The sequence below is a fragment of the Dipodomys spectabilis genome, unplaced genomic scaffold (genome assembly GCF_019054845.1).
Source record: "Dipodomys spectabilis isolate Male_0828 unplaced genomic scaffold, ASM1905484v1 ptg000009l, whole genome shotgun sequence".
Classification (NCBI taxonomy): domain Eukaryota; kingdom Metazoa; phylum Chordata; class Mammalia; order Rodentia; family Heteromyidae; genus Dipodomys; species Dipodomys spectabilis.
In genome coordinates this window covers 13,132,693-13,146,627 of record NW_024870686.1, presented here as the reverse complement: position 1 = coordinate 13,146,627, position 13,935 = coordinate 13,132,693, and the positions used below count along the sequence as shown (strand labels likewise).

The window sequence follows — 13,935 nt, the reverse complement described above, 5'->3', positions numbered from 1 at the left end:
AAAAAGAAAGAGACATTTGATTGTCATTTTCACTAAATAGTTATAATGGTAAATGAAATAGTATTTTTCCCATACCATATTTCTGAGTATTTTGGGGTGAGTGTTCTCAAGATATCCATAATTTTAAAACATTCTCTGGCTTAGGGTTTAACTCAGTAGCAGAATGTTTATCCAAAATGCATAGTTCCTGGTTCCATCCATCCCCAGCACTAAACATACCTTCCATAAATTGGGATGAGAATGTGTTATTTTCAGTTTTTTCTGAAAAGCAGTTTGAGTACGTGTAATAGCTTTAAAGTTGATAACAAGCTGAGTGCTGATGGCTCACGCCTATAGTCCTAACTATTAAGGAGGATGAGATCTGAGGATCCTGGTTTGAAGCCAGCCCAAGCAGGAAAGTGCATGAGACTCTTCTCTCCTATTAACCACCTGAAAATTAGAAGTGGAGCTGTGGCTCAAAGTGGTATAGAGCACTAGCCCTGAACCAAAGAGCTTAGAGACAGAGCCTGGTCCCTGAGTTCAAGCCCCACAACTGGTAAAATAATAATAACAACAACAATAATAATAATGTTGATATCATTCTAGCTGACCTCTGTGGCTTCATTGTAGGCCAGCTTGGACCATGTAATAATACCTTTTCAAAAAAAACAGTTGAGGGGGTGGGAATATGGCTTAGTGATAGAGTGCTTGCCTAGCAAGAATGAAGCCCTGAATTCAATTCCTCAGTACCACATACACAGAAAAGGCTGGATGTGGTACTGTGGCTAGAGTTCTAGCCTTAAGCCAAAAAAAAAAAAAAAAAGCCGGCACTGGTGTCTCAGGCCTGTACTCAGGAGGCTGAGATCTCAGGATCACTGTTCAAAGCCCGCCTGGGCAGGAAAGTCCAGAGAGACTCTTATCTCCAGTAACCTACCAGAAAACCGGAAGTGGCACTGTGGCTCAAGTGGTAGAGTGCTCACCTTGAGCTAAAGAGCTGAGGAATGGTGTCCAGACCCAGAGTTCAAGCCCCATGACCAACAGAAAACAAAAAGCTCAGGGACAGTGCCTAGGCCCTGAGTTCAAGCCCAAGGACTGGGGGGTTTGGGGCGCGGGGGGGGGGGGGGTAGTTAATACCCTTCAGTTCAATGATTTCCTTTTCTAGGAGTGTCTTCTAAAGATAAATAAGAAATCAATGGGATTTTGTATAATGTTAGAAAAAGTAAATTTTAATATAACTATAATAGAAAATGTGCATCTATTAAAAGGATTCATGAAGACTTAACACATTTGAAAAATGTTTGCTTTGTGATATAGATGTATATTATATATAAGATACAATGCTTATATTAAAAAGCAAATATAAAGCCGAGTGCCATTGTCTCATGCCTATAATCTTAGCTACTCAGGAGTATGAGATCTAAGGATCACTGTTCAAAGCCAGCCCAGACAGGAAAAGTCTGAGACACTCTTATCTCCAATTAACAACAAAAAGCTAGAAGTGGAGCTTTGGGTCAAGTTGTATAGTGCTAACATTGAGGAAAAATTGTTTAGGAACAGTATGCCCAGGACCTAAGTTCAAGTCCCAACACCAGCACTAGAAAAAAAGCAAAATATATACTGTCTGCCTAGAACTACAGTGTCAGATGGCAACAACTAGCCATATTTGAGCTTAGAATACTAAATATATTTAGTAACTTAGTAACCTATACCCAATACACACAGAGATACATACACACATAACACACATACTGTTTATGTACTACATTTAATGTTGTTTCTAATTTTTTAACATCTATCTTATTAATCTAAAGAATTGCCCTAAAATCTGGCTATGGAAAATACCTTGGTATAAATTCAGATGGACTTGTTGTTGGGCGTTCAGATGCAATTGGACCAAGAGAACAGTGGGAACCAGTCTTTCAGGATGTAAGTGCTACTATTGTAAAAGCTTCCAGTCAGTCTAACAATTTTAAGTAGTCAATAAAAAGCATGTTTTCTTAGTCAAATGTATAATGTATAATGAACAAGATTAGCTTTCTTTTTTTTTTCTTCTTTTCTTTTTTTTTGTCAGTTGTGGGGCCTGAACTCTGGGCCTGGGCGGTGTCCCTCAGCTCTTCAGCTCAAGGCTAGTGCTCTACCATTTGAGCCACAGTGCCACTTCTAGCTTTTTCTGCTTATGTGGTACTGAGGAATGGAACCCAGGGCCTCATGCATGCAAAGCAAGCACTCTTATCATTGAGCCAACTTCCCAGCCCACAAGATTAGTTTTCAATGTGTTATTTAATAGGAGTAAGTATAGGGCTGGGCCTATGATTCAAAAGTAGTAGAGAATCTACCCATGTTTAGAAATCAGTGTAAAACATCTACCTTTAATGGTTGTTTAATCAACTTAAAGAATCACCTAACAGAATATAGCATTCCATGCACAAAAGTCCTCCAGATAGGGGCTGGGAAGGTGGTTCAGTGGTAGAGTGCTTGCCTTGCATGCATGAGGCCCTGGGTTCGCTTCCTCAGCGCCACATAAGCAGAAAAAGCTAGAAGTGGCACTGTGGCTCAAGTGGTAGAGTGCTATCTTTGAGCTGAAGAGCTGAGGGACAGCGGCCAGGCCCAGAGTTCAGGCCCCACAACTGACAAAAAAATAAAAATAAAGTCCTCCAGATATTAATTCTTAAATTCAGAGCCACCAAAGACTGGCTTTTACTTACAACACTAATGGTTTGTTAAATTTTTATATATTAGGCAGTTTTTATTGTTATTTATTTATTTGCTAGGGTTTGAAGTTAGGGCTTTTTGCTTGTTAGGCATGTAATCTACTGTTTGAACCATACCACCAAGCCTTTTTGCTTATTTTTGAATAGTCTCAACTTTCACACAAGCAGGCCTAAGCAGCGATTCTCCTAATTATACTTCCCACATGCATAGTTATAATGACAGGCATTTATACCACCACACTCAGCTATTGGTTGAGATCAAGTCTCCCAAATATTTTGCCAGGATTAGCTTGAGAGGTCCTCCCAGGCCCTGTTTTCCAGGAAGCTGATAATACAGATTTGACCTACCACTCTTGAGTTTTACTTTTTTTTGGGGGGGGGGGGTCTGGTCGTGGGGCCTGAACTCTGGGCCTGGGCGCTGTCCCTCCGCTCTTCAGCTCAAGGCTAGCGCTCTACCACGTGAGCCACAACGCCACTTCCGGCTTTTCTTTTCTTTTTGCTTATGTGGTGCTGAGGAATCGAACCCAGGGTCTCATGCATTCCCAGCCCCTTGAGTTTTACTTTTTAGGAAAACACTTTACCAGTGCTTTTCATTGTCATACTTTTTCTTGTCTTTAAACCAATATTAAACTAAACTAAATAAGCTATATAAATCTTTTAGAAAAAGAAATTGTATTAGAAAAATATACAAAAAAATATTTTGATATTTTGATGTTTGGGTAGTAAGATATAGTGGCTTGGGTTTTCTTTTCTTCATGTTCTTGTATTTCCCAGGTTTATTATAAATTCTTCTGGATTTTACCAGCTGGAAAAAAATTCATGCATGTATTCTCATAGCCCTCTTTTTTGTTACTTGTTTTTTAGGGGAAAATGGCGTTATTGGCCTCAAATAGCTGCTTTATTAGATGCAATGAAGCAGGTGATATAGAAGCAAAGAGTAAAACAGCAGGGGAAGAAGAAATGATAAAGGTAATCATGACATTTCCTTGCAGAATGATATATGTCACTTAAAACATTAATCATTTTAAAATTCTAATTACTTTTTATAATGTGATACTCCACACTTTTTTGGTTTTGTTTTTAATTGCTATTATAAAGGTGATGTACAGAGGGGTAACAGTTTCATAAGTCAGGTAATGTACACATTCTTTTTGGACAGTGTCACCCCTTCCCTTACTTTCTCCCAGTTTTTCTTTCCCATGCCCACCCACAAGTTACATTTTCAACATAGTGTCTAGTGAGTACCACTGCTGCATTTGTTCATCCTTTGTCTCTCCATTTCTGTGTCCTCCCTATTTCCCTCCCAAAGACAGATAAATGAACACACTTGGATTTTTTTAAAACAATAACTGAGAGTTGATTGCAATGTGGTTGAGAAGTAGAGCTGCCTTACTATTTGCTCTATTTATTGATGTAGCATTTTCTGAGTAGCTCCATGAGCTTTTAAAGCCTTTCCTACATTCTAAATTTTAATTTTTAGAACATAGCATATTGTAGAAAAATGTTTAAACAAAGTACATGAAGATATATATATCTCCCCTGCATGTTTTTCATCTATGCTTTCTGATATGTTCCTATTTCTCCCCTAGTTTGGAGTTTCTTTTCTTTGGTTTTTGTTTTTTCTGTTGTTTATTTTCCCAGTCCTGGGGCTTAAACTCTAAGCCTGGGCACTGTCCCTGAGCTTCTTTTGCTAAAGGTGAGCACTCTACCACTTGAACCACTGCATCACTTCTGGCTTTTTTGAGTAGTTTATTGGAGATAAGAGTTTCATAGGCTTTCTTGCCCAGGCTGACTTTTAATCATGGTCCTCAGATTGCAGCCTCCTGAGTAGCTGGGATTACAGGCATGAGCCATCAGTACGTAGCTTCCCATAGTTTTTGCTTTTTGTTTTTTAAATAACTTCCTAAATTTTCCTTATAAATATTAGAATATTTTTTAATTTTCTTTTTCCTTAATGTTGTACCTCTCCACTAAGTTTTCCTCCTCCTCTCTCTCTTTCTCTGTCTCTTTCTCTTTGTTGGTAATGGGACTTGAACTCTGGGCCTGGGTGCTGTCCCTCAGCTCTTTAGCTCAAGGCGAATGCTCTACTACTTGAGCTACAGTGCCACTTCCAGTTTTCTGGTGGTTTTTTTTGGAGATAAGAGTCTTACCAACTTTCCTACCTGAGCTGTTTGAACCACGATCCTCAGATCTCAGCATCCTCAGATCTCAGCATCCTGAGTAGCTAGGATTATAGGCATGAGCCACCAGTGCCTGGCTTTTTTCTTTTAATTGTCAAGGTGATATACAGAGGAGTTACAGTTGCATAAGTAAGGTAATAAGTACATTTCTTGTCAAACTTGTTACCACTTCCCTTATTTTTCTCCTAATTTCCATCTCTCCCACCCATCCCCCCACCAAGTTGTAAAAATCATTTCCACCATATTATGTATATTGCTGTTGCATTGGTTCCCTTTTTATCCTGTGTCTCACCATTCTGTTGTTTCCCTTCTCTTCCCCAATTCAAATAAGGTATGTGCAATACCAGGATACCAAAATCAAATACAGTAACAACAGGGGACATACCATAGGGGGAAGAACATACAAAAGAAACAATATCATTGAACCCGGTGCCTGATGCATGCTTGGCAAGACTCAGCTACTTGAACCATGCTCCTAGCCTCTTTGTATTTTCTTTTTAAGATGTTGGGGGGCCGGGCGCCGGTGGCTCACGCTTATAATCCTAGCTACTCAGGAGGCTGAGATCTCAGAATCATAGTTCAAAGCCAGCCTGGGCAGGAAAGTCCGTGAGACTCTTTATCTCCAATAAACGACTTGAAAACCGGAAGGGGTGCTGTGGCTCAAGCGGTAAAGCGCTCACCTTGAGCTGAAAAGCTGAGGAACAGCACCCAAGCCCAGAGTTCAAGCCCCATGACCGACCAAAATAAAAAAGAATGAAAGATGTTGGGGGGGGGTCCCCATTTTGTCCAGGTTGTCCTGAATCCTGGCTGTGCCTTCTCATTAGCTGAGATGACACATTTATGGCACACATGCCCAGATCCCTTTTAAATATTACATATTTCAATTTAGTGTATATCTTAATTTATTTACTTAGACTCTATATGGCTGGATATATAGGTTGTTTCCTGTCCTTTGTCTTTAAAAATTGTTGTAGCACATTTGAATCTGTACTGTTTCATAGATGTGCAAGTATATCTGAAGACAAATTCACAAAAGCAGAATTAATGGGGAAGAGGCTTGTGTATTTGTGATTTTACTACATGCTACCAAATTGTCTTATATGGAGGTTTTGATAAATTATACTCCTACCAACATGAATACAAAGGTAACTTAAGAACTGAGTGCCAGTGGCTTATGCCTGTAATCCTAGCTACGCAAGATGCTGAGATCTTGGAATCTTGGCCCAAAACCAGCCTGAGAAGACAAATCCTCAAGACTTATCTCTAATTATGGAAGTAGAAGGTAGCTCAAGTGGTAGAGTACCAGCTTTGATGAAACAAGCCAAGCAAACGTGAAAGGCCCCATCTAGTACTGGCATGCACACGCGCACACAGAAGGCTACTAGGTGGTTTTATTTTGTTTGCTTGTTAGTTGTATGTATGGTATCCAAGCATCCTGGTACAAACCATAGATGTAAGAGCAAACTTTCTAGGATTTTTAACCCTCAATTTGTTACTTCTCTTTTTATGAATAAGTACATACCTTTCCATGAAGAGACATATAAACTACATAAAACAATTGTTTAGTTTTTAATTTCATATCTGTCACTAGGGTAGAAATATGAGTTCCTTAATCCAAGAAAGGTACTCTTAATTTCTTTTACTTGATTTTAAAAATTGTAGACACTTTTATATTAATAAGGTGAAGTTCTCAACTGCAAGGTAACTTACCCAAATCAGGTTAGTTAACTGGACTTGATGAAGGCTGAATGTTTTTCAAATTATAAAATCCTTCCCCCCGCCCTTTTTTTTTTTTCCAGTTCTAGGGCTTGAACTTAGGGCCAGGGCGCTGTCCCTGAGCTTTTTACTCAAGGCTAGTACTCTACCACTTGAGCCACAGCACCACTTACGGCCTTTTCTGTTTATTTGGTACTGAGGAATCAAACCCAGGGTTTCATGCATGGTAGGCAAGCACACTACAACTAAGCCATATTCCCAGTCCTCCCCTTGATTTTTTAATATCACCTAGATAGATATTCTAATATTGACAATATTCTATCTACTTATATAAATTTCCAGTGATACCTAGCTAATATTTGGACATTTTCTAGTATTTTGAAAAGAAAATGATAGTCATAATGTTTTTCAATTAAACACTGAACTAACTAGTTATACTCACTCTTAAACTTGATAATATATATTGTCATTTCTAATTCCAGTAGGGTAACTATTATTAGCTTAATGTTATAAACAGTCTTTGACCCTCCATATATCTTACCTGTTTAATAAGTTACTTTTGTGAAAGTCACTCATCTGAGTATGGTACAGAAGATACATACGTGAAAATTTCATAATGAAATGTCTTATTTTGTTCAATTAATATACACTAATAAAATATAAATAAAAGGTAAAATTAAAAAACATGCATATAGTAGACACAAGGTGTGTACCCTGGCCCAACTACAGAAGCTTCTATATTTTGTAACACACTGCTTTTCATTATACAGGCCATGAGGAAAATGCTGGTTAGTTTTATTGTCATATTTAAATTATTTTTTCACTTATATTGCATTCTTTTTATTAGCTTACATTAGTTAAACAAAAGGGGATTTCTTTTTTTGGGGGGTGGAGGGTCTGGTCGTGGGGCCTTAACTCTGGCCCTAGGCGCTGCCCCTCAGCTCTTCAGCTCAAGGCTAGTGCTCTACCACCTGAGCCACAGCACCACTTCGGCTTTTTTCTTTTTGCTTATGTGGTGCTGAGGAATCTAACCCAGGGCCTCATGCATGCAAGGCAGACGCTCTACCACTGAGCCACCTTCCCAGCCCCAAAAGGCAATTTCATTGTTATATTTCTATACCCATTTACAATATTAACAGTCTACATTTCATTTGCACTTCTACAAAGAAAACACTTGCGTATAAAGTAGCTTTCACGGGGCTGGGAAGGTAGCTCAGTAGTAGAGCGCTTGCCTTGCAATGCATGAGGCCCTGGGTTCGATTCCCCAGCACCACATAAGCAAAAAGAAAAAAGCCGGAAGTGGCGCTGTGGCCCAAGTGGTAGAGCGCTAGCCTTGAGCTGAAGAGCTGAGGCACAGCACCCAGGCCCAGAGTTCAGGCCTCACAACCGGACCCAAAAAAATAAATAAAGTAGCTTTCATATGAAGTTTCCTGAGCCTCTTTAGTTAGTCAAGTACCAGAAATCTCTGAACAGTTGTCAGTGACTTCTCTTTGACATTACATTGAAGGCTCTGATAGGCTGTGTCAGTCAGCAACATCTATGTCTTAGCCTTATCCACCAGTACACAGATCCCTCCCAGCAAAAGTTGTGCTATTCTAGGACCTAGCCAGCAAGTTTCCAATTTTTCTGACACATTTATGGAATTGACAAATATCGGTCATTACATTTTAACTAGTCTTAGAAATGGAATTTGGCCTCAGAGATCATTGAGACACATGATTTTTCAAATTACAAATTGCTAGAACCATGACTGATCCTAATTGCTATATCACAATCAGTTAATTTTTGGAACATGATAGTAAATACCTGCAAAAACTTCTTTTTTGTGTCCATTATGGGATCTGAACTCTGTGCCTGGGCTCTGTCCCTCAGCTCTTCAGCTCAAGGCTAGTGCTCTACCACTTGAGCCACTGAGCCACTTCCCGTTTTCTGAGTGGTGTATTGAAGATAAGAATCTCACAGACTTTCCTGCCTGGGCTGGAGACTGGTTTTGAACCATGATCCTCAGATCTCAGCCTCCTGAGTAGCTAGGATTAAGCGTGAGCCACCAGCACCCAGCTTTCTGCCAAAACTTAAAAGAGGTTTACACATAAGATTTTTAGAAGATGGATAACAACTAAGTAAAAACAGGTCTGTTATGCTACAAGTTTTAATGTATTTGATAAAAATAGCTGCACTAAATAAAATAGCTATTTGTTTAAGCTCTCTAAATGATACAATGAACAGAGATAGTTTGATCCAAGTGTGTTTACTTTAAGGCCAAAATTAAACTAACTGAATTTATTTATTTATTTGTTGGTTTATTATCCTTAAGTAGTTGTACAAAGGAGTTTCAATTCAACATGTCAGTTTGTAGTACAATGCATCTTGATCAGTGTTACCCTTCACATTGATCTCACCCCCCCCCACCCAATACATGTTCTAAGTTAATTTTTCTTTTTTATTTAAAAGAGATCACATAGAATGTTCTTGCTTAACAAGTAGAATGAAGTGGGGAAAAAAATACATAACCTGTCCGGGTCTCATCTCCCATATCCAGATTAGGTCCTGTGCTGAGAGAGAAACAAAGAAAAAAGATGACATCCCAGAAGAAGACAAAGGAAATGTGAAGCAGTGTGAAATCAATTATGTGTATGTAATCTTCTCCTTTAGACTCATATATTTATAGTGAAGTACTTTTTAAGACAAAGGAAGAGGAAGCCTATTAAATACTCTTGGACAAAGCATTACACTGTTTCTTTTCTTTTCTTTTTTTTTTTTTTTGGGTCCGGTTGTGGGGCCTGAACTCTGGGCCTGGGCGCTGTCCCTCAGCTCTTCAGCTCAAGGCTAGCACTCTACCACTTGAGGCACAGCGCCACTTTCCGGCTTTTTTCTTTTTTGCTTATATGGTGCTGAGGAATCGAACCCAGGGCCTCAGGCTTGCAAGGCAAGCGCTCTACCACTGAGCCACCTTCCCAGCCCTCTTTTCTTTTCTTCAAATTTTGTTTTCCTCATTTTCCTATCTTAGAGCTAGTCCCTTATTACATTAGTCTTGTCTTAAAATTGTTATACTTGGGGGCTGGGAATTTGGCTTAATTGGTAAAGTGCTTGCCAAGCATGCATGAAACACTGGGTTCAATTCCTCAGTATTACCCAAACAGAAAAGGCTGGAAGTGGTGCCATGGCTCAAGTGGTAGAATGCTAGCCTTGAGCACAGAAAGGCTCAAGTCCCAGGACTGACAAACAAATAAAAATATTTTTTTTAATTGCCATACTTGGTCAACCAAGCTGTATTCATGTTCAGGACATAGGACTTCAGCCAGCATTTCTTGCTAGAATGGGGCTTTTTAGAGCTACCAAAGCAACAGCTGTTTTGATGGGTCAAAATGTCATTTGTAATTGAAAAGATGTAAATTATCAAAGAAAGAGTGTGTATGTAGCCATCACACACACACACACACAATGTCATTTTGTAATTGAAAAGGTGTAAATTATCAAAGAGTGTGTATGTAGCACACACACACACACACACACACACACACACACACACACACACACACACACACACACACACACACACACACACACACACACACACACACACACACACACACACACACACACACACACACACACCCTTGCCAGGCTGTTGGCTCATGCCTGTAATCTTAATGTCATTTTGTAATTGAAAAGATGTAAATTATCAAAGAAAGAGTGTGTATGTAGCCATCACACACACACACACACCCTTGCCAGGCTGTTGGCTCATGCCTGTAATCTTAATGTCACTTTGTAATTGAAAAGATATAAATTATCAAAGAAAGAGTGTATGTAGCCAACACACACACACACACACACACACACACACGCTTACTTGCTGGGCTGTTGGCTCATGCCTGTAATCTTAGCTACTCAAGAGACTGAGATCTGAGGATCACTGTTCAAATCCACCCAGGGAAGGAAAGTCCCTGAGACTCTTTATCGCCAATAAACCACTTAGGAAAATGAAAGTAGCATTGTGACTCAAGTGGTAGAGCCCTTGTTTTGAACCAAAGACTGAGGGACAGCCCCCAGGCCCAGAGTTCAAGCCCCACTGAATGGAAAAATACATAGGCAGAAAGTAACCCCAAAGAAAGTAACCCAAAAGACCACATGGACAGAAGTCAAGTAGAAGCAAAGATTTATTGCCAGGAGAGCTGACAAGGCCAAGTTCTCTTGAGGAAAGGGACTAAGTGGCGCTGTCTGGCTCCTTGGAGGCCCCTTTTATATAGTCAGCAGCCGAAAGTGGGAGGTGCCTCACCTGCACAGGTGCTGCATTTAAGAGTGGAGATTAGGTCTTCAACCGACAAAAATAAATGAATAAAATTAAAGGTTAAGATATTTTTCTTTTTTTTAATTGTGAAAATACTGTACAGAGGGGTTACAATTTCATGGGCAAGATAATGAGTACATTTCTTATCAAGCATTGTAGCCTCCTCCTTTGTTTCCCCTTCCCATCCTTCCCCCCCCCCACCTTCCCCCCCAGGTTAAGATATTTTTCAATGAAGATATTTTCTTTACAGAAAGAAATTTCAGAGCTTCCAAGATCATAAACTTAAAATAAGTAAAGAAGATAATAAAATTCTTAAAAAGGCTCGGAAAGATGGGTTTTTGCATGAGACACTTCTGGACAGGTAAATATATATTTACATAATACCAACTGTTTTTGGCAATACAAACAACTAAAATCATGTGTAAATCTGTGTTCTGCTGGTCCCGGTGGCTCACACCTGTAATCCTAGCTACTCAGGAGGATCTGAGGATCATGATTCTAAGCCAGCCTGGGCAAGAGATCCGTGAGACTCGAATCTCCAGTAAACCACCAGAAAACCAGAAGTGCCGCTGTGGCTCAAGTGGTAGAGTGATGGCCTTGAGCTGAAGAGCTGAGGGACAGTGCCCAGGCCCAGAATTCAAAACCCATGACCAACAACAACAACAACAAAAAAAAAAAAAAAACTGTGTTCTTATTATGTGTGTTCACACTGGGGCTTGAACTCAGAACCTGATTTCTGATCTTTGCTTTTTTTGCTTAAGGCTAGCACTCTTTCACCTGAACCACAGATCTACTTTAGCTTTTTGGTGGTTAGTTGGAGATAAGAGTCTCTTGAACTTACCTGCCTAGGCTGGCTTTGAACCTCCATCCTCAGATCTCAGCCACTTGAGTAGTTAGGATTATAGATTAAAAACCACTGCCACCCAGCTCTTGTGTCTGTCTGTCTTTCTTTCTTTCTTTCTTCTTTCTTTCTTCCTTTCTTTCTTTTTCTTTCTCTCTCTTTCTTTTTCTTCCTTCCTTCCTTCCTTCCTTCCTTCCTTTCTTTCTTTCTCTTTCTCTCTCTCTCTCTTTCTTTCTTATCCTGGGGCTTGAATGTGGCCCTGGGCACTATCCCTGAGTTTTTATGCTCAAAACTACCACTCTACCACTCAGTTTTTTGTGGCTAATTGGAGACAAGAGAGACAAGGAACTTCCTGCCCTAGCTGGCTTCAAACCTTGATCCTCATATCTTAGTCTTCCAAGTAGCTAGAATTCCAGGTGTAAGCCACTGGTGCCCAGCCTCTGTAGTATTTAGTATTACTGTAGTATTTAGATTTTTGTCTTCACTTCTGTTGTATTTGTGTGGTAATATTACCTAGAAAAGACCTAACTTTTCAACTTGGAGCTGGGGGGGTGGGAGGAAGCTGGAGAAAATGAGGGAGGAGGTAACATTGTTCAAAAAGAAATGTACTGCTGGGCACTGGTGGCTCATGCCTGTAATCCTAGCTACTCAGGAGGCTCAGATCTGAGGATCGAGGTTCAAAGCCAGCCCCAGCCCAGGCAGGAAAAGTTAGTGAGACTCTTTGTCTCCAGTTAACCACCAGTAAATGGGAAGTGAGCTAAAGAGTTCAGGGACAGCACCTAGGCCTAGAGTTCAAGCCCCACAACTGACAAAAAAAAAAAAAAAAAAAAAAAAATTGGCTTACCATTATCTTTGTATGACAGTTACCAGATTAGAAAGTTGTTCAAATGTGTATCCTATTGAAGTATTAGAAATTCAAAAAATGACATTAAAATATACATTGATTTTTAAGTAGATTAAGTTAAAAAAAATAATGAAATTGTGGGCATTTTAAGTTTAATAAAATGTTTAACTGGTAATGTAATAATCAAACGAAAACGTAATTTCTAAGTATGTTTTCTTATTTTGTAGCAGATGACTATGTATGGTATATTCTAAATTGATTAATTTTTATTTGTCTTAAATAGGAGAGCCAAATTGAAAGCTGATAGATACTGCAAATGAAGAGGATATTTGTTTTTTTCTCCCTTTGTTTTTTTTTTTTTCTGAATAAAGTATTTGGTGGATCTCCTTTTACAGAGTTCTTGGGTTAATGTGGAATTATTGCTTAAATCAAGATTTATCAGGATTCTTCATGGATTCATTTTTCTTTTTTTGATTACCTGTTGTGGAAGGTCTAGTCAGAAACTGATGATTCCAGTACGACTCCTAGATTTTATCTTGTTGCTCAGTAGTCTCTGTTCACTCAACACAATCCATGGTATATTTAGAGGGAAGTTAGAAACTCTTCAGTCAAACAATCAACAAAGCTTTGATTGTCCCTCTTAGTTTTGTTTGCACTGAGGATGGAACCCAGGATTTGCTCCTGTTAGATAAGCACCCTCTTACTAAGTTATACCACCCATCCTCCCTCTTAAATAGTGCCTAAATCACAGACAATTCAAATAACTCTTAAGAATATGGGGGCTAACCAGGCACCAGTGGCTCATGCCTGTAATCCTAGCTATTCAGGAGGCTGAGATCTGAGGATCGTGGTTCTAAGCCAGCCCTGGCAGGAAAAGTCTGTGAGACTCTTATCTCCAATAAGTGGCTCTGTGGCTCAAGTGGTAGAGTGTCACCTTGAGCTGAAGAGCTCAGGGAGAGCACCCAGGGCTAGAGTTTAAGCCCCACAACCGACAAAAAAATAAAAATATGGGAGCTTTTTGGAACAGTCATCTTCTAGGCAGTGAGATGAAAAGGAAAAACTATGAAAGAGCAAATAGGCTCAACAGAGGTGGAAGAGTAATATTAGGGGGGTTCATTAATTAGGACAGTTAAGTCAAATTGGATATGTATGTGATTCATCCTCATGTGTGGGATGGGAACTACCAAATAAATTCAGACACTAAGCATTTTCAGAAGCCTGTCTTTCTGAGTTCCTAAATGTGGTATTCAGGATGTTATCTGATTGTAGAGAATGTTCTAAATGTAGGTTATCAGATGTCTGGATTTCATCATAGGAAATTGTGATTCAGGGCTGAAGTTGGTTCTGACATCTGAATACTTCTGAAAGTTCAC

The 13,935-nt window shown here is 39.5% G+C and overlaps 1 protein-coding gene across 1 annotated transcript in view; it reads left to right on the top strand.

Moving 5' to 3' along the window:
- Frg1 (FSHD region gene 1) overlaps nt 1-12,958 on the top strand; it is a 31,261-nt gene extending 18,303 nt beyond the window's left edge. Inside the window, exons 5-9 of the mRNA XM_042700625.1 lie at nt 1,791-1,905; nt 3,555-3,659; nt 9,126-9,217; nt 11,128-11,238; nt 12,846-12,958. Of these exons, the coding sequence (XP_042556559.1) occupies nt 1,791-1,905; nt 3,555-3,659; nt 9,126-9,217; nt 11,128-11,238; nt 12,846-12,882 (460 nt within the window). The 3' untranslated portion in view covers nt 12,883-12,958. The remainder of the gene's footprint in view (nt 1-1,790; nt 1,906-3,554; nt 3,660-9,125; nt 9,218-11,127; nt 11,239-12,845) is intronic.
- Nucleotides 12,959-13,935: the final 977 nt, after the last annotated feature.